The sequence below is a fragment of the Rana temporaria genome, chromosome 7 (assembly GCF_905171775.1).
Source record: "Rana temporaria chromosome 7, aRanTem1.1, whole genome shotgun sequence".
Classification (NCBI taxonomy): Eukaryota; Metazoa; Chordata; class Amphibia; order Anura; family Ranidae; genus Rana; species Rana temporaria.
In genome coordinates, this window is record NC_053495.1 from 57,518,879 (window position 1) to 57,538,699 (window position 19,821).

Consider the following 19,821-nt stretch of genomic DNA (forward strand, 5'->3'; position numbering starts at 1 on the left):
GACATCGCATTTAGCAAATAAATTACAGTTAGAATCGGCTTGTTTTATTTAAAAAATACCTCCGTACGTATCGTTTCCATTATTCGGTCCCACCGCCACTTCCGGGTACGATGCAGGCGGTGGGCGTTCCTAATTGATTGACAGGCATCCGAACGACGCATCCATCGCGTCACGAGATGCCGAAAAAAGCCGAACGTCGGTGCGGCTCTATACGGCGCATGCGCACCGACGTTCGGCTTTTTTCGGCATCTCGTGACGCGATGGATGCGTCGTTCGGATGCCTGTCAATCAATTAGGAACGCCCACCGCCTGCATCGTACCCGGAAGTGGCGGTGGGACCGAATAATGGAAACGATACGTACGGAGGTATTTTTTAAATAAAACAAGCCGATTCTAACTGTAATTTATTTGCTAAATGCGATGTCAACATTTTATTTTTAGGGGAACCACCGCTTTAACCACTTAAGACCCGGACCATTATGCAGGTAAAGGACCTGGCCCCTTTTTGCGATTTGGCACTGCGTCGCTTTAACTGACAATTGCCCGGTCGTGCGACGTGGCTCCCAAACAAAATTGGCTTTTTTTATTTTTTTTTCAAAAATAGAGCTTTCTTTTGGTGGTATTTGATCACCTCTGCGGTTTTAATTTTTTTGCGCTTTCAACAAAAATAGAGCGACTTTTTGCTATAATAAATATCCCCAAAAAAGGCCTATAAGTATTCTACATATTTTTGGTAAGAAAAATCACAATAAGCGTTTATTGATTGGTTTGCACTAAAGTTATAGAGTTTACAAAATAGGGGATAGTTTTATGGCATTTTTATTAATATTTTTTTTTTTTTTTTACTACTATGACAGCGATCAGTGATATATTTTTTTTTTTTTTCATGACTGTGACATTATGGCGGACACATTGGACACTTTTGACACATTTTTGGGGCCATTGTCATTTTCACAGCAAAAAGTGCTATAAAAATGCACTGATTTTTGTGAAAATGGCAGTGAAGAGGTTAACCACTAGGGGGCGCTAAAGGAGTTAAGTGTGTCCTATTGAGTGTTTCTTACTGTAGGGGGGCGTAGCTAGACGTGTGATGTCACTGATCGTCGTACCTTATGACAGGGAACAGACGATCAGTGACAGGCTCACTAGGAAGCACGGGGAGAGGTTTGTTTACACTCACCTCTCCCTGTTCTGCAGCTCCTGTGACCCGATTGCGGGACACCGGCAGCGATCTGGGTCGCGCGGTCACAGAGCTTCGGACAGGGTCGCGAGCACGCCGCAGGCGGCGCGTGCGACCCACCGCTGGGCACTTAAAGGGATTTTGCCCAGCTGAGCCATTCTGCTGACGTATATTGGCGTTAGGCGGTCCTTAAAGGGGAGTTCCAGACAATTTTTATGTTTATTAAAAGTCAGCAGCTACAAAAAGTGTAGCTGCTGGCTTTTAATAAACAGACACTTACCTGCTCCAGCGTTCCAGCGACGCGCCAGCCGGGGCTCCGCTCCTCTCCCCCCCTCCCCGGCCGGCGTCTTCATTGTCACTGTGGGCACCCGGCCATGACAGCTTTCGGCTTCACGGCCGGGCACCCACTGCGCATGCGCGAGCGGCACTGCGCATGTGTGCGCGGCGCGGCCCGGCGCTGTTTGATTGGACAGGCGATCGCCTAGGACCTGTCATGTGTCCTAGGCGATCGCCTACAGGGAGGGGCTGCCAAAAGGCGATTAAGCTTAATCGCTTTTTCAGCCCCTCGGCGGAAGGAGGAAGTGGGACAGGAAGTCCCCTTCTCCTGAAGCCCCCACTCCCCCCCCCCCCTAAAAAAAAATTACATGCCAAATGTGGCATGTAAGGGGGTGAGGAGTGGGATAAGCAGAAGTTCCATTTTTGGGTGGAACTCCGCTTTAAGTGGTTAAAGTCCACTAACCTTGGGCCACAATTTTTTCCATATTTCATATTTTTCTATTATTTAACTCTTGCCAGTCCGTTTAAATATTGCACTTTGAATGACAATTGCACGTTCATGCAACACTGTATCCATATTAAATTTTTTGTAAAAAAAAAAAAAAAAAATTCACACAAATAGAGCTTTCTTTTGATGGTATTTAAACACTACTGTTTTTTTGTTTTGTTTTGCTAAACAAAGGAAAAAAGACTTAGAATATTGAAAAAAAAAGTTTTTCTTAGCTTCTGTTATATTTCTCTTTCACTGATGAGGCGGCTTTCATGGGCACTGATAGGCAGTATTTAGGGGCAGCATTTAGGCACTGATAGGTGGCACTAGCAGACAGCACTAATGGGCACTGAAAGACAGCCCCGGTGGGCACTGACAGGCATCACTGATGGAGCTGCACTGATAATCATTGCACCGATTATCCGTGCAGATGACCCCATTTGAGGAAAGTCGCATAAATTCTGTCCTCTCCACATGAGCTGTCAGTGCAAGGAGAGGAATGGCAATACCCGGCACCTCCTATTTACACTGTGATTGGACACAGCCGATCACATGGTAAAGATCCTACATTATAGGCTTTTTACAGTGATCGGAGATGCGGTGCATCCGTGGGACACACCGCACGACTGATCGCCACGCTGCGCCTCCCCGGGGCCACGCACAAGCAGCTTGTTCTGAAGGACGTCGTATAATGTCCACTCAGAACATTAAAATTCCCGCCCGACCATCATGCTGCTATAGGCCTGGAGGGGAGTGGTTAATGTTCACACACTAAACGTGCCTAGCGTTAACACACGTGTTTACAAATGTCGAACATTTTTTCCTGCCAAAACTGGATAGTGTGATGACCTCTGGCGTGTTCGCACAATGCACGTGCAGAGCCCGCCAGGAAGTCTGCACGGCGCTGCACTAATCACAGGCAGGGAGACACATTCCCGATGCTCGGCTGCAGAGAACGGGAAATGTCTCGCAGCACTGTCCAGACTTCCTGGCGGGCTCTGCACGTGCACTGTGCGACCACGCTGCAGCTCATCCCTACTCCTGGACACACTGGCAGAGTTTTTTTTTTTCCTGCCACTAAATATCTTTTATGTGCATGGCCATATAGGATTACATGCAGGGGAGTTTAGAGGCTATAAAACCAATGGCAGACGCACTAGAAGCAGCTGCAAAACTTCCAGTGTATATAAGGGCTTATACCACTTTAACCACTTCCTGACGACTTTATACGGCCGCAGGGTGGATCTAAATTTCCGGGAGGCCGTCTTTATACGGCCTCCAGCCACTGGGGGGCGCGTGCCCGCCGCATCACTGAGACGCCGATGCACGTGCTTGGCGGCCGCGATGACCGCCAGGCACCCGCGATCGGCGGTTACAGAGACAAGGACGTGGAGCTCTGTGTGTAAACGCACATATCCGCGTCCTGTCAGGGAGAGAGGAGACCGATCTGTGTCTCTTGTACATAGGGACACAGATCGGATCGGACACAGATCGGTCACCTCCCCCAGTCACCCCCCTCCCCCACACTAGGCAGGGTACACATTTAACCCCTTCCTCACCCCCTAGTGTTAACCCCTTCAATGCCAGTCACATTTATACAGTAATTAGTGCATATTTATAGCACTGAATGCAGTATAAATGTGAATGGTGTCAAAAGTGTCCGATGTGTCCTCCATAATGTCGCAGTCCCAATAAAAATCGCAGATCGCTGCCATTACTAATAAAAAAAAAATAATAAAAAATAATAATTCTGTCCCCTATTTTGTAGGCGCTATAACTTTTGCGCAAACCAGTCGCTTATTGTGATGTAGAAGAATACGTATCGGCCTAGACTGAGAACATTTTTTTTTTTTTTTTTTTAATTCGGCTACTTATTACAGCAACAAGTAAAAAATATTGAATTTTTTTTCAAAATTGCTGCTCTTTTTTTGTTTATAGCGCAAAAAATAAAAACCGCAGAGGTGATCAAATACTACCAAAAGAAAGCTCTACTAGTGGGAAAAAAAGGACGCCAATTTTGTTTTGGAGCCACGTTGCTCGACCGCGCAATTGTCAGTTAAAACGACAGTGCCGGAAGCTGAAATTTCACCTGGGCAGGAGGGGGGTATATGTGCCCAGTAAGCAAGTGGTTAATGGGTTCCTCTCAAATTGACCCATGGTGTGTGTATCTGTTCAGATTTGATTGATTGAAAGTCCCTTCAGAGTTTGATGTGAACCGATGTGTTCTTTATTATATGCTGCAGAACAGATGGGTTCTAAACAATATAGTTGTACTATAAGTAATAATAATAGCAAAGAAATTGTATTTCATGTCACATTTACCTGCTCATTCTGCTATTTTTTCCACAGTATGTGATTAAAAAGCTGAGTCTTCGCAATGCCCCTCGAAAGGAGCGGAAGGCAGCAGAGCAAGAGGCTCAGCTTCTTTCTAAGCTGAAACATCCAAACATTGTGGCCTATAAAGAATCCTGGGAGGGTGAGGATGGATTGCTGTACATCGTCATGGGCTTCTGTGAAGGAGGAGACTTGTACCGTAAACTCAAAGATCAGAAGGGCAAACTTCTTCCAGAGAGCAAAGTGGTAGAGTGGTTTGTTCAGATTGCCATGGCACTACAGGTAAGAAGTTTTCTTATTATCAAATGTTTATAGTCTCAACAAACTTTGTTTAAAGCAAAAAATGCAAATCGCTGTTATTCCATGTACCGGCAAGAGAATACTCACTAGAAATGTTCAGTGTGTCATACATGTAAAATTTTAGGCTCTGTATAATCATGTTCTGGTTTACCATAGCCAGTACAAAGAGCAGTGATGATGTGAGAAAGACAGTAATTCACTCATTACATTTCAGATGTCAGGATTCCAGCAGTCACAACAATGAATGATAACTTTGACTGCATGGTACTATACTTTACAAAGAACAACAAAGTTTAAGGCTATAGACCAGTGGTCTCCAAACTGCGGCCTGAGGGCCGGATGTGGCCTCTGCTTGCCTTTTTCTGGCCCTTTGGGCACTATTCCTCCTACTGATACAAGACACTATTCTGCCATTTGCCACCAACAATGGGGCATAATTTCTTCCACTGACACCAAAAATGGGGTACTATTCCTCCCTATGATACCAAGGACTGGGCACTGTTCCTCCCCCTAATACCAAAAGTGGCAATGCTTACTCCCACTGATGCCAGGAATATTTACACTCCTGCTTTTGACCATAGTCCGGCCCTCCTAGAGTCTGAAGGACAATAAACCGGCCCTTTGTTTAGAATGTTTGGAGACCCCTGCTATAGACGTTCCAATAAATGCTTGCTTAGCCCTATATACCACTCACCAATAAGGTGGTGTCATCTAAACCAAAACAACTAGCAAAGCACAAAAATCCCCTATAACAGACGGGGGGATAAAGTGGTTATTTCGACAAAAAGTCTTGTGGTTGGGTTATCAAAAAAAAAAAGGTTTAATAAATGTTCAATTAGTAAACATTAACATACAGTTTCTCCTAATATTAAAAAGGGAGGTTATGGGACCCACAGCCATCTGGGGACCACATAAGGCCACTTAAAAATACTCCCAGACCGGACGCTTCAGACCAACAAAACAAAGAACATACAACATAAATAACAAGAATTCATGCGGACGCCAAGTATTTCTGCGCAAGGGGCTCTACAGTACCCTGGCCGTTTCCTTGCATTAACAACCAGTGTACTAAAGGTAATTGCCCCATGTGGAGCGACCCCTGGGTGCTCAAGCTAGACAGGAGAAGGTGAGGGGGAAAGGGGAGATATGAATGCATAGGGAGCTGGTAACCCAAGCCTCTTTGCTATGGTACTTAGGGAATGGTCTTAAAGAGGTTGTAAACCTCTCTGTGGAAGTTGTACCTATAGTTAAGCCTAGAATAAGGTTTACCTATAGGTATTGTAAATATCTCCTAAATGTGCGCCGTTTAGGAGATATTTACTGTGTTTTGCATGCGCTGTGAAGAAACGGCCCCCAGTGCTGTTTCTTCACGAGCGAGTGCTGTGACTGGCCTCTCGTGCACGACGAAACATGGCTTCGGCCAGTCACGGAGCAGGTAAGTGTCACATATTGTGCTAGTATGTGATGCGTATGATCCGAGATAGACTGTCACCATCAGCTTATCTCATACGTTTTATTTTCTCCATGGTTACTGGACTTTGGATGTTGGTTTCCAACAAGGATATTTAAGACCCTTCACTAAGTACCTTAGCACATAGGCTTGGGTTACCGGCTCCATATCCAGCCATATCCCCCCCCCTTCCATCCTCCCCCTCCTCCTGTCTAACTTGAGCACCCAGGGGTCTTTCCACCTTTAGTACATTGGTTGTTAATGTGAGGAATTCTCGTTATTTATGTTGTATGTTCTTTGTTTTGTTTGTCTGAAACTTCCGGTCTGGGAGTATTTTTAGAGCAGTTGTATGCCCTGACCAAAGAAAAAAAAAGTTTTGCCTTTTAGTTACAGCAGTTAGGTCTGCTCTCTGCACAGGTTATGTACACTACAGTGATGATGTCACTGCTACCTTTTATATTAATAACTGGGATTGCAAGGGCAACTAGTGCATACAAAGTGGATTTGCATCCTCTGTGGCTATTGAGGAATATATTAACCATTTAAGGACCGCTGCACGACGATATACGTTGGCAGAATGGCACGGCTGGGCACATCAACGTATATGTACGTTGCCCTTTAAGTCCTGATCGCCGCCATTAGTAGAATTTTTTATTTTTTTTATAAAAATGCAATAAAACTATCCCTTATTTTGTGAACGCTATAAATTTTGCGCAAACCAATCGATAAACGCTTATTGCGATTTTTCTTTTTTTTTTTTACCAGAAATAGGTAGAAGAATACGTATCGGCCTAAACTGAGGAATTTTTTTTTTTGGGGGGGGATATTTATTATAGCAAAAAGTAAAAAATATTGAATTTTTTCAAAATTGTCGCTTTATTTTTGTTTATAGCGCAAAAAATAGAAACCGCAGAGGTGATCAAATACCACCAAAAGAAAGCTCTATTCGTGGGAAAAAAAGGACGCCAATTTTGTTTGGGAGCCACGTCGCACGACGGTGCAATTGTCAGTTAAAGCGACGCAGTCCCGATTTGCAAAAAGGGGCCTGGTCCTTTAGCTGCATTTTGGTCCGGGGCTTAAGTGGTTAAAGTATTTGTACCTGGAGTTCAGGTTTTAATTAATGTCACTGTGTATGCCTGTTGTCTGTTAATTTGATCAGAAAGTGTAACAACCCACCACACATCCTCAACAGTACCCAACAGTGCCAAGTGTCAACCTTTCTTGTAAATGTAGACGTGAATTAACTATAAAAGGTGTGTTTTTTTTTTTTTAAGGGGGAATTAGGAAAGGAATAGAACTTCTGCTATCTGCGTCTCTGTTCAGAGGTTTAATCAGACTGGAAGCGAGGCATCTGCTAAAGGGACACAAGCAGAAATTGTAAAACACAATCTTGCCCTATTTCTATTTGGGTCTGTGTTGCTTTTGGAAAGTTCTCATTACTTCCTCTCTGGTAAAATGTCAGCAGGACAGGAAATAAAGAGAAATCGCTCTAATGGAGCACTTTATAGAGGCAAAAGATTTGTCAGAACTTGCATTTTAATTGACATTTGCTGAGAACACTTTTAACTTTGCTATTAATGCTGTCGCATTTGTTTGCAGTATTTACATGATTTGCACATCATGCACCGTGATCTGAAAACTCAGAATATATTCCTGACCAAATCCAGTATCATCAAAGTGGGAGATCTGGGAATTGCCAGGGTCCTGGAGAGCCAGTATGATATGGCCAGCACTCTTATTGGGACTCCCTATTATATGAGCCCAGAGCTTTTCTCCAACAAACCATACAACTATAAGGTAACGTTGACTAAATGCTTATATTACGATGCCAATTGCTGGACACATTGAGTTAGAAGTTTGGGTTTGAGAAGTAAATCTGGCTTCCCATTTATTTCTAAAAATAAGGAAAAAACACTTAATGCTACTTAAAAGCTATTTCCACCTTTTTGTAAAAATAATAATAAATGCACCCACATTAATAAACGATTTCTCCAGCCCAGGTACTTGCCAAGATATGGATTTTAGATTACAGGGCTGGAGGAAGTATCAATGGACTACATGTGGGTGTCGTCACAACACTTGTGCTCCATTTTAAAATGACTTATTCCTCTGCTACAGTGGATCCTGTACATGAATGATCTGTCTGTGCACCATATTCCAACATGCATAAGGCACTTCAGGAAATTGTGCCCCCAAATTCAGTAATTGGGGGGGCCTTGAATGTGCGTATAGCATAAAACCTAGTAAGAAAGGTAGACCACCTAAAGTGGTTCTAAAGTTGATTTTTTTTTTAACCGTAATGCTTTCCCTGCATTTAGGTAAGAAAACACAAAATGCTTACTCCTGTCACCGATCTGGCACTGAGGACAGCGGAAGCCATAGGCCCTTGCTGCTGTCAGTGAAACTCCTATGAAGAGAGAGTGGGGGGGGGTGTGGCCTGCGCATGGCTGAGTGAGGGAGTGAGGTGGTGAGCTCCCGTCCCCCGCCGCGGCTCCAGTGGAAGAACTAGATGCAGTGATTTGACTCGATGAGTCGGCTTCTTACCCCCCTAATATACCTGACTTAGTTTTTCAAACTCCGCCGCCGTGTTCTGATCGCCGTGGGGATAACCGAATAGTCGACGGCAGGGACGCATCCTGGTAAGAGCAGCGAATCTGCAAGCTGCCCGGAGCTTTGACGTGAACGGGCGTGTGGAGAGAGACGCACACGAGGAGAGAGGAGGGCACGGCTGACTGGCGGTTCGGGGGGTTAGGTCACAGCGGCATACGGAGGTGACATACGGAGGTGCATTCTACCTCCTATTTTTTTTTTTTTTGTCTGGACCTTCCCCCAGGGCAGCAGGTTAGTGGTGGGAACCCCCCCCCCCCCCCCCCCCCCCCCGTGGCCTGGGCCGGGAGAAGCGTAACCCAGGATATTAAGGTCATTTAAAGTGCCATCTATAAGTGGCTGGGGTGCCAGTGCGAACCCTGAACGAACCCTGAGTGTGGTAGCGAGAGATGCACCCGGGCAGACTGAGGGAGAGTCGGACATCCCGCAACGCAGCTGCAACGTCAGCAGTACAAAATTCAACGCCAACTTACACACCTAGACCCGCGGAACAGCAGGAGATTCAGAAGTACTTCCCCGCAAAACAGGGAGGGGGTCGTCTCTCTGAAGGTAAGCACGGACTGTCGGATGGGAAGATGCAGGTGAGCGGTGGCTCCAGTGTGTTGTTACCCCAACAAGGGATGATTGTTAGATCTGATGTGGAGGTGTTACAGTCCGCGTTGCAGCCTGCATTACAGCCCGCACCACAAAGTCCCCATTTGTTTGCACCCCCAGGGCGGGAAGCTGGAGAGCTAAAAAGTGAAATGGACATTTTGAAAACCCTAATTCAGGCCCTCCCCACTAGGGCTGGCATTACAGAGTTGATCTCTAAAGTAGAAGAGGCACATGCTAAGGACTTTGAGAGGGTTCAGGACGAACTACAGAGCCTAGAGACCCGTACGTCAGCGGGGGAGAGTGGGTTGAAGGCACTGGAAGAGCGGGTGGGGCTATTGGAGAAGGAGAGGAGTATGCAGAGGGACATTTCGGTCTCCCTGCAGTTACAGTTGGAGGAACTCCAGGATAGGAACCGTCGTAACAATATACGTATCCGGGGGGTCCCAGAGCCAGCTGATCAGGAGGTTGTGCAGGACATTGTTAATCATATTCTGCAGGGTTTGATGAAGGAATCGGCCCCGGTGAATTATGTGATGGACAGAATGCATAGAGCCCTGGGTCCCAAATCGAAAGACATCAACCGTCCTAGGGATATCATATGTCGATTACATTACTTTTCACAAAGGGAGGCAATTTTACGGAGGGCATGGGAGGTGGGGACAACTGACTTCCACGGGGCAGCGGTGAAAATTCTGCCGGATTTATCCAACGCTACTCTTCTCCGAAGGGGGCTACTCCGCCCTGTACTTGACCGGGTAAAGGCCGGGGGGGGGGTCGTACAGATGGCGGTTTCCCATTTCAGTTCTTATTAAGAAGGGACAGTCCTCATTTTGGTTGCGTTCAAGAGATGACCTTACAGGCCTATTTGCGTTTTTGGAAACGGAACCATTTGAGGTACCCGACTGGGTACAGTTGAACCCTAGAGCAACAGACTTTAAAAGGAGTTAGACTCGGAATTTTTTTTCTTTTTTTAGGAAGTGTTTGTTTCTGGAGGACGCGCCCTTTTTTTTTTTTTTTTGGAAACCTTTTTTTTTGGGGGGGGGGAAGGAGCGGACGGGGAAATAACCGTGGACTACCGGCGATGGAAGGATAACGCTTAAAGATAAATAGGGACAAACATGAGTATGGTTCAGTGCTTGAAGGAAGGGACTGGAGAATATGTGTTACCTGGCTATGTTTATATATATATGATGCCTAGCATGAGATTGGTTGTGACACGTTTGATTTTTGGGGGGGGGATTTTTGTTTTTGGGGGGGGGTGGTGGGGCTCCTTTATAGGGGCAGCTTTTTTGGGTTTGATTGATGTGGGTGATAGGGGGGGGGGAGAAGGAGGGTACAGAGGGTAAAGGGGGGGGTAGAGGGGGGGTACAGAAGGAGCGGGGGGGGGTTGGAATTTTTTGTTATGGGACTAGTGGGCCCCTCCATGGCTTTCTTTTTTTTTTTGAGGGTATAGAGATATGTCAGAAGAGCGTTATGCTACGCCACCCCCGTTGCTTAATTTTTTTCCTTTTTTTTTTTTTCTTAGGATTAATAGACCAGGTAGTGGGTCTCTAGTGGGTCTCTCCATGAACTGGGTGGTCTCTCCCTTGCTTTTTCCTTTTTTTTTTAGAGACTTCTGGTATGGTCCTGGTCCTAGGGGGGGGAGGGGAAGAGGGTGGGATAAGGGGTTAATATATAGGGATTTTCTTTTCTCTTTTTTTCGTGTTGAAGGTTTTTTTTTTTTTTTTTTTTTTTTTTTTTTTTGGGGGGGGGGGGGGGTTTGGGTATGATGGGTACTATGGGTATCATGGAAGACACAAAGTAGAAGAAGGGATATTTTGCACAATACACAACACACAAAATACATAGGGGGGAGGGAGAGAGAGGGTTTAGAGAAGGATAGGATTCCCTCCCCTTTTTCTTCCCCCTTTTTTTTTTTCCGGTTTAGCCTGATAAACTGGTTATAAATGTATAAGGGGAATTAATTCTAGAGCACAAGGAGAGCACAATGAGAACATAATCACTTTGGGGTCACATTAAAGTGGGGAGTTGCTAGGGGGGGGGGGGTCCAGGACGATGATGGAGGAGGGAGGAGACCAGGGAGGGAAGGGAAGGTGGGGGAAATATATTGTATATATTGTATAATTGTATATTGTATAATTGTATATTGTATAGACAGATTTGAATCCCCCCTTCATAACATCAACCCGATTGACCCTTGATCATACTAGTAATCTAGCGAGGTAGGGAGTATGGTAATGAGTGGTTTTTACACCTGCTAACGACAGATTTTAAATGTGTTAGTCGAAGGTGATAGGAAGTTGATCGGGAAATGTAAGGTTTGAGTGGGAGGGGGTAGCAAGCCTCAGGACGGAGGGAACCAAGAGGGGAATGGGGTTTAATAATAATCTTTTTGGGGGGAGGGGGTTAGGGGGGGGTTATTTGAGAAATATTGCAGGGCAAAGACTGATTTGCGAATACTTTAGGTGCCAGGGGGGAGGAAGGGCCGTGGGCCATTCCTCCTTTGTTTTTTTCTCTTTTTTTAGGGGGAAGGGAAGGGAAGGAAAATGTTTGTTCTCTTTTTCTTTTTTTTTATTTTCTCTTCCCCTTCCTCCAGGGTCGCTTCCATTTATTTATCTTTTTCTCTTTTTGGAAGACTTGATCCCTTGGGGAGATTAGTTAACTAGTATTCTTTTTCTTCAGTGGTTGGAAGGAGCCGCGGGGGTGAGGGGAGCTCCCTTACCGAGAAATGCGCGGGTGAAGTCCCCCTACTAGGTCAACACTCATAGGGTATAGCGAGTGTAAAAGCAGGGGCTTATAGATATCTCCGGAGGAAGGGGAGGAGGGCCTACGATCTCCTCCCCGCCGTCCGTTGATATCAAATAGAGTAGGGTAGGGGTGGGGGTCTATTTTTAGCTTATTCTTTTTTTTTTTTTTTTGGGTTTCTGTTTTTTTTTTTTTTTTTTTTTTTTGCCTTTGTCTTTTTTTTTTTTCTCTTCTACTTTCTTCTCTCTTTCCTTCTCCTATCTTCTCCTCGCCCGTCTGGTCCCCCCCGGTGGATCCCCAGGTTGTGACTTGATCCGTTTCCGTGGGCACCTTATTGACTGGGAGATGGATACCGTGGTGGTAGTATCAATAAATGTTAAGGGCTTAAATATACCCGAAAAAAGGAAGATTTTGGTACAAGACTTGAAAAAAAGGGGAAGTAATATTGCTCTGATACAAGAGACCCATTTTAAAACAGGAGGGCCGTTCTATCTGGCAAGTGGGTCGTTCCCATGGGTGTATCATGCGACGAATCCAGAGGCCAAAAGGGGAGGAGTTTCTATTTTGATCTCAAGAAACACCCCGTGGGTATTTATGGAATCATTGGTGGATCCAGGGGGGCAGTATTTAGTGTTGAAAGGGACTATAGCAGGCATGGTAACTACCTTGGCCACCTTTTATTCCCCCAATATACAACAAGATAGTTTCTTGAAAAAGTTCTTGAATGATCTAGATGGTTTTCAGGAAGGTCAGTTGTTGATGGGAGGAGACCTGAATATGCCATTAGACCCAAAAGTAGATACATCATCGGGGGGATCCTCAGTTACGGGGGGCACTAGGAAACGAATTCAACATATGCTACAACAGGCAAGATTAATAGATGTATGGAGATTGATGCACCCCGGGGAGCGAGACTACTCATATTATTCTATTCCACATAAGAGCTATTCACGTATAGATTACTATTTTATTCCACATAACCAGCTACATTCGGTAAAAGAGGTTGGAATAGGGGAGATTACGTGGACAGATCACGCCCCAATTTCTTTGAGGTATGCGTTAGCAGATTCTCGCTCTTTGGGGCCTGGACCATGGAGATTGAATGAAAGTTTACTGCAGGTGGAGCCTATTTTAGAGGAGATACGGAGGGAAATAAAGTGGTATTTTGAGACTAATGAGACCTTGGATTGTAATCTGGGAGTGGTTTGGGAGGCCCACAAGGCGGTAATAAGGGGGGTTCTGATGAAGCATGGGGCAAGGATCAAGAGGGAAAGGGAATTAAAGGTAACAACTTTAATGACAGAAATTGTAGATCTGGAATCAAGACATAAACAGTACCCCACTCCAGAGTTAGAACGGGATTTACGGGCAGCTCGTAGACAGATCTCAGAAATACTTTTATACAGGGCTAAAAGGGCAATACAAAATGGTAAAAGGCAGAGCTATGAATTTGGGAATAAAAGTGGAAAACAGCTGGCAAGTTTATTGAAGGAACAACAAATTAAGACCTACATTCCAATGATTCAGGGGACAGGTGGAGAGAAAATGGTGCTACCTAGGGAAATTGCAGGGAGTTTCGGAGAATACTATGGTTCCCTATATAACTTACAAACAAATTCACAGGACCGGGTGGGAATGGATAACTATATAACCTCCTCGGGTATCCCGAGCTTAACCCCAGAAATGAGCCAAGAGATGGAAAAACCCATTACACTAGAGGAACTTCAGGAGGCAGTGAAGAAGGGGAAAGGGGGGAAAGCACCCGGGCCGGACGGATATACCATTCAGTATTATAGAGCCTTTTTACCAGAGCTGGGCCCATATATGATAAAAATGTTTAATAATTTAGGGGAATCAGGGACTTTTCACCCCGACTCATTAAAAGCGGTAATAGCGGTTATCCCTAAAGAAGGAAAGGACCCCTCCCAAAGGGGGAGTTACAGACCGATTTCTTTGCTGAACGAAGATTTGAAGCTTTCTGCTAAGATTCTAGCAGGGAGGGTCCAACAGAATATACCAGGACTTGTCCATAAAGACCAGGTGGGATTTGTGCAGAAACGGGAGGCCCGAGATAACACGGTTAAGACTATGAACCTGATCCACCTGGTTAGCGCTTCCCGAACCCCATGTGTCTTTGTAGGGACGGATGCAGAAAAAGCATTCGACCGGATAAATTGGCAATTTATGTTTGCAGTGTTGAGACACATGGGGTTCGGTAGAAAGATGTTGCAATGGATTGCAAGTAGCTACACACATCCAGTGGCGCAGGTTAGAGTGAATGGAGTTTTGTCGTCACCCTTTAAACTCTCTAACGGGACAAGGCAGGGATGTCCCCTCTCGCCGTTATTATTTGCTCTGACAGTGGAGCCCCTTTTGAGTAAAATACGGTTGAATAACGGTGTTAAAGGGGTGTCTTTGAGAGGTGCAGAGTACAAATGTTCAGCATACGCAGATGACATGATGTTTAGTTTAACTAGCCCAATGGAATCCCTTCCCAAGCTAATACAAGAACTGAGTGAGTATGGAGAGTGGTCAAATTTTAAGATTAACTACGATAAATCGGAGGCAATGGGAGTGGCGATCCCAGGGAGAGATTTAAAGCTATTAAAATTAAAGTACAGATTTAGATGGTCAGACACCTCCCTCACGTATTTGGGCACATCCATCCCGGCGGACCTAACACAAGTTTTTAAACTTAATTATGCGCCTTTACTGTCTAAAATACGGGTCCTCCTGGATGGATGGCAGAGGGGGTTCCATTCTTGGTTTGGGCGAATTAGCATCGTCAAAATGAGTGTGTTGCCCAAGTATCTGTACCTCTTTCAGACACTCCCGGTCGCAATACCGAAATCCTTTTTTAAGCAAACACAGTCCCTTATTAATAGATTTATCTGGGCGAACAAACGTCCAAGAATTAAGGCTCGGGTAATGTCATTAGCCAAACGGGACGGAGGAATAGCGGCCCCAGACATCTATGGATACTACCAGGCGGCGTTACTATGTCGACTTGTTGATTGGAGCAGACACGCAGGGGACAAGCTATGGCCAGGGTTGGAGCAAGATCAGTGCGACTGTATACTGCAGAGGGCAGCATGGTGTTACCAGGGGCTCCCAAATGATGTTAAGAAACATCCGTTGATAGGTCCCACTCTTCGGGTGGCCCATAAATTATTTGCCAGAGGGATACTATCAACGGATGATTCACCACTTTTCCCAATTTTGGGAAACCCACAGTTTAAACCAGGCTGGATGAAAGGACCATTTAGTAAATTAATAGAGCAGGGGTGGTTCCAGGCTTCGCACTTCCTGAAGGGGGGGGCCTGGACTACTCGACAGGAGATGATATCGGGTGAGCTACCCTATCAACTCGACTTTTGGCGGTCTTTACAATTACAACATTATTTTAATACCTTGAAATCCCCAGCTAGTTACGGGCGGACTTTGACAAGGTTTGAGAGGTACTGCAGCGGGGAAGGGACCCTACGGCACCCTTTATCGAGAATTAGAGAGTTACTGAACACCCCAACAGAGGAGTTTCAGATACCCTTCTTCCATAAATGGGAGCGTGAACTGGGGAGACTTTTTACAGATGAACAAAAGAACAAAATAATTCGGAATATTTTTGAAACTTCTATGTGTGTAAAGACACAAGAGATGAATTACAAAGTCCTGTCACAGTGGTACCGGACACCGGAGGTATTGAATAAGTGTTATCCAGACATGGTAGATAGATGCTGGAGGTGTGGGAAGAGGGGAGGAACCCTAATGCATATTTTCTGGGCCTGTCCTAAGATTTTAAACTATTGGGGTAGGGTCCGGGAAATAACACAGAGATTTAGTGGGACGCAGCTACCAGACGAATGGTCTTTCTATCTGTTGCAAGATACAGAGATGTCAGCGAGACGATATAAGAGAACAATGACCTGCCACCTTCTAAATGCTGCGCGAGCATGTATACCAGGGACGTGGAAGCAGACATCTCCTCCAACTATAAGAATGTGGCTTAACAGAGTTGAAAATTTGAATAGAATGGAGGATTTGGTATGGACCTCAAGGCAAAAACGGAAGGTATATTTAGAAACATGGGCAGAGTGGAACACATTCAGATATTCGGAGGAGGGAAAGGCCCTGATGGACGCGGATTGAGGGAGGAGTGGACGGGGGGGGACCTGATGGGGGGAGGAACTATGAGTATTATTTTTTTTTTTTTTTTTTCTGTTTAGTTGGGGGGGGGGGTATAGGGGAGGTAAGGCAGGAGGAACAGATTAGTAGCCCCAAGCCCGACGGGACACGGATCCCCGTCGGTCAGGTGGCAAAAGGGAAGGAGGGCAAAGTGGTATTAGGGGGGCGGATCAACAAAGTAGACCTGGGGTAGTATGGAAGGATCAAGTATAGGAAGAGAGATAATGTAACAGATTATGAGCCTCCTTTCTTCCCCCAAAAGAGATCCACTTCCCCTTTACTTTTTTACTTTTACTAGATGAATTGTTATGAAGATAATACTGTTACTTATGTATTGACGGACTTAAACCAGAGGAATGCCTCCTAGGTTTCTGTATACTCTTGCTTTGCTAAAAACCAATAAAAAGAAGATAAAAAAAAAAAAAAAAGAAGAGAGAGTGGGGCTGTGGCTTACCGGCACTTTGTGTGTATGGACAAACACAGCCCAGCTCCAGGGCATGTCTACACGGATGCCCCCATAGCACATGGCTTGTTATGAGAGAACTCGAATGCATGTAAATCATTCCCTTTGCTCCAATGCTGTAATGCTTGGTACCTGTTTAACCAATCATCTGGCATCATTGTTATCACTCCAGGTAAGGAAGGGCGCCCTTAGCCATGTGCAACCAGAGCCTACACGATGAACAGAACAGCAGGGGAACAAAAGGAAGGCAAGCATAAGCAGCTAGAGGGCAGCATGGGGGGGGGGGGGGGGGATTGGGAAAACGGCATCACTTTAAAGAGACCTATACTCGTATCTTAACTTGGCACTATATTAACAGTCTTGCTCAGATTTTGTTTTTTATATGAAGGTGCCTGAAAAATACTTGTTTTTAAGAAAATACTTCTCAAGGTCCCTGTAGTGCTAGTCCCATTACCAGACCTTTTATCATATGATGTACAGTGAGGGAATAAAGTATTTCGTCCCCTGCTGATTTTGTATGTTTGCCCACTGACAAAGCAATGATCAGTCTAATATTTTAGTGGTAGTTTTTTTTCAACAGTGAGACAGAATAACACAAATATCCAGAAAAACGCGTTTCAAAAATGTATAAATTGATTTGCATTTTAATGAGTGAAATAAGTATTTGATCCCTTCCCAAAACATGACTTGGTACTTGGTAGCAAAACACTTGTTCGCAATCTGAGGTCAAATGTTTCTTGTAGTTGGCCATCAGGTTTGCACACATCTCATGAGGGATTTTGTCCCATTCTTTGCAGATCCTCTCCATGTCATTAAGGTTTCGAGGCTGACGTTTGGTATCTTGAACCTTCAGCCCCCGCCACATATTTTCTATGGAATTAAGGTCTGGAGACTGGCTAGGCCACTCCAGGACCTTAATGTGCTTTTTCTTGAACCACTCTTTTGATGCCTTGGCTGTGTGTTTTGGTTCATTGTCATGTTGGAATACCCATCCACGACCCATTTTCAATGTCCTGGCTGAGGGAGATTTGATGGCACATGGCCCCATCCATCGTCCCTTTGATGCAGTAAAGTTGTCCTGTCCCCTTAGGCCCCATACAGACGAGCTGACTGTCCACTGAAAACGGTCCGCCGGACCGTTTTTCAGCGGACATGTCCGCCCGGAGATTTCTGTCTGATGGTTGTACACACCATCAGACAGAAATCCGCACGGACAGCCAGCGCAGTGACGTGGCCGCGCCGCGACGATGACGTGGCGACGTGCGCGACCCTGGAAGGTCAATGCTTCCACGCATGCGGCCGATCGGACATGTCCGGTGAGTCTGTACAGACGACCGAACATGTCCGACGGACAGGTTTCCAGCGGACAGGTTTCTTAGCATGCTAAGAAATTTTTGTCCACTGGAAACGGTCGGCTGGACAAATGTCCGCTGGAAACCTGTCTGGTCGGCCGTACACACGACCGAACTTGTCTGCTGAAACTGGTCCGCGGACAAGTATCAGCGGACAGATCCGGTCGTGTGTACAAGACCTTAGCAGAAAAACACCCCCAAAGCATAATGTTTCCACCTCCATGTTTGACAGTGGGGATGGTGTTCTTGGGGTCATAGGCATTCCATTCAGTACACCTGACCTCCACCTATCCCTGAGAATGCATGTGCTTCCATTGTGGAGTCTCTCATAAGCTAGAGATAGGACCACAGATACCAGGGTGCTGTGACGAGGCTCTGTGGCTTACGCAAATGTGTGCAGACTAAACCCCTGTTTTAAAGCATACTGTTAGATAGGTTGATTCGGTTGTCAGCGGGCTGGCCGATGAGTAAAGCGTGGATTTATCCTTGGTCTTGTTTATAGCGTCCCTCCTCCTCCAAACACAGCAAGTTAAGTTGATGCCAAAGAGCTCGATTTGGGTCTCATCTGACCACAACACTTTCACCCAGTTCTCCTCTGAATCATTCAGATTTTCATGATCACACTTCAGTCAGGCCTGTACATGTGCTTTGTTTGAGCAGTGGGCGCTGCTGGATTTCAGCCCTTCATGGCGTAGTGTGTTACCAGTTGTTTTCTTGGTGACTATGGTCCCAGCTGCCTTGAGATCATTGACGAGATTCTCCTGTGTTGTTCTGGGCTGACTCCTCATGGTTCTCATGATCATTGAAACTCCACAAAGTGAAATCTTGCATGGAGCCCCAGACCGAGGGAGATTGACAGTTATTTTGTGTTTCTTCCACTTGCGAATAATCACACCAACTCTTGTCACCCTCTCACCAAGCTGCTTGGCGATGGTCTTGTCGCCCGTTTCAGCCTTGTGTAGGTCTACAATCTTGTCTCTGACATCCTTGGACAGCTATTTAGTCTTGGCCATGCTAGAGAGATTGGAATCTGATTGATTGCTTCTGTGGGCAGGTGTCTTCTATACAGGTAACAAGCTAAGATTAGGAGTACTTCATTTAGGAGAGTGCTCCTAATCTCAGCTCATTACCTGTATAGAAGACACATGGGAGCCAGAAATATTGCTGATTAATGGGGATCAAATACTTATTTCACTCATTAAAATGCAAATCAATTGATAACTTTTTTTGAAATGCGTTATTCTGGATTTTTTGTTGTTGTTCTGTCTCTCACTGTTAAAATAAACCTACTATTAAAACTATAGACTGGTCATTTCATTTGGAAAATGTACAAAATCAGCAGGGGATCAAATAATTTTTCCCCTCACTGTATGCTGAAGGGACCCATCGGCCAATCCAAACTATGATTATCCTATTTAGCATAGATCACATGACCAAAGATTTTAATTATGTCAACAGCTTTAGAACAAACATGGAGCATATTTTTTTTTTAAGAAAAATTTGTATTTATGCCTTTTTTTTTTTTTTTATATATATATATATATATATATATATATATATATATATATATATATATATATATATATATATATATATATATATATATATATATATATATATATATATATATATATATATATATAATATATATATATAAATAAATATATATATATATATATATATATATATATATATATATATATATAATCAATGTATGTTTATCCATCCCAGCAAGGCTGTTTTACATATTTAAGTTCATGTCTAATGCCACGTACACACGATTGGAAATTCCGACAAAAAAGTGGATTTTTTTTCGACAGAATGTTGGCTTAAACATGTGTTGCATAC

General features: G+C 44.7%; 1 protein-coding gene across 1 annotated transcript in view; it reads left to right on the forward strand.

Annotated features, from left to right (window-relative positions):
• Positions 1 to 19,821, forward strand: part of NEK4 (NIMA related kinase 4) — a 94,293-nt gene that overhangs the window by 10,639 nt on the left and 63,833 nt on the right. Inside the window, exons 2-3 of the mRNA XM_040359423.1 lie at positions 4,296 to 4,562; positions 7,630 to 7,827. Coding sequence (XP_040215357.1) covers positions 4,296 to 4,562; positions 7,630 to 7,827 — 465 coding nt within the window. The remainder of the gene's footprint in view (positions 1 to 4,295; positions 4,563 to 7,629; positions 7,828 to 19,821) is intronic.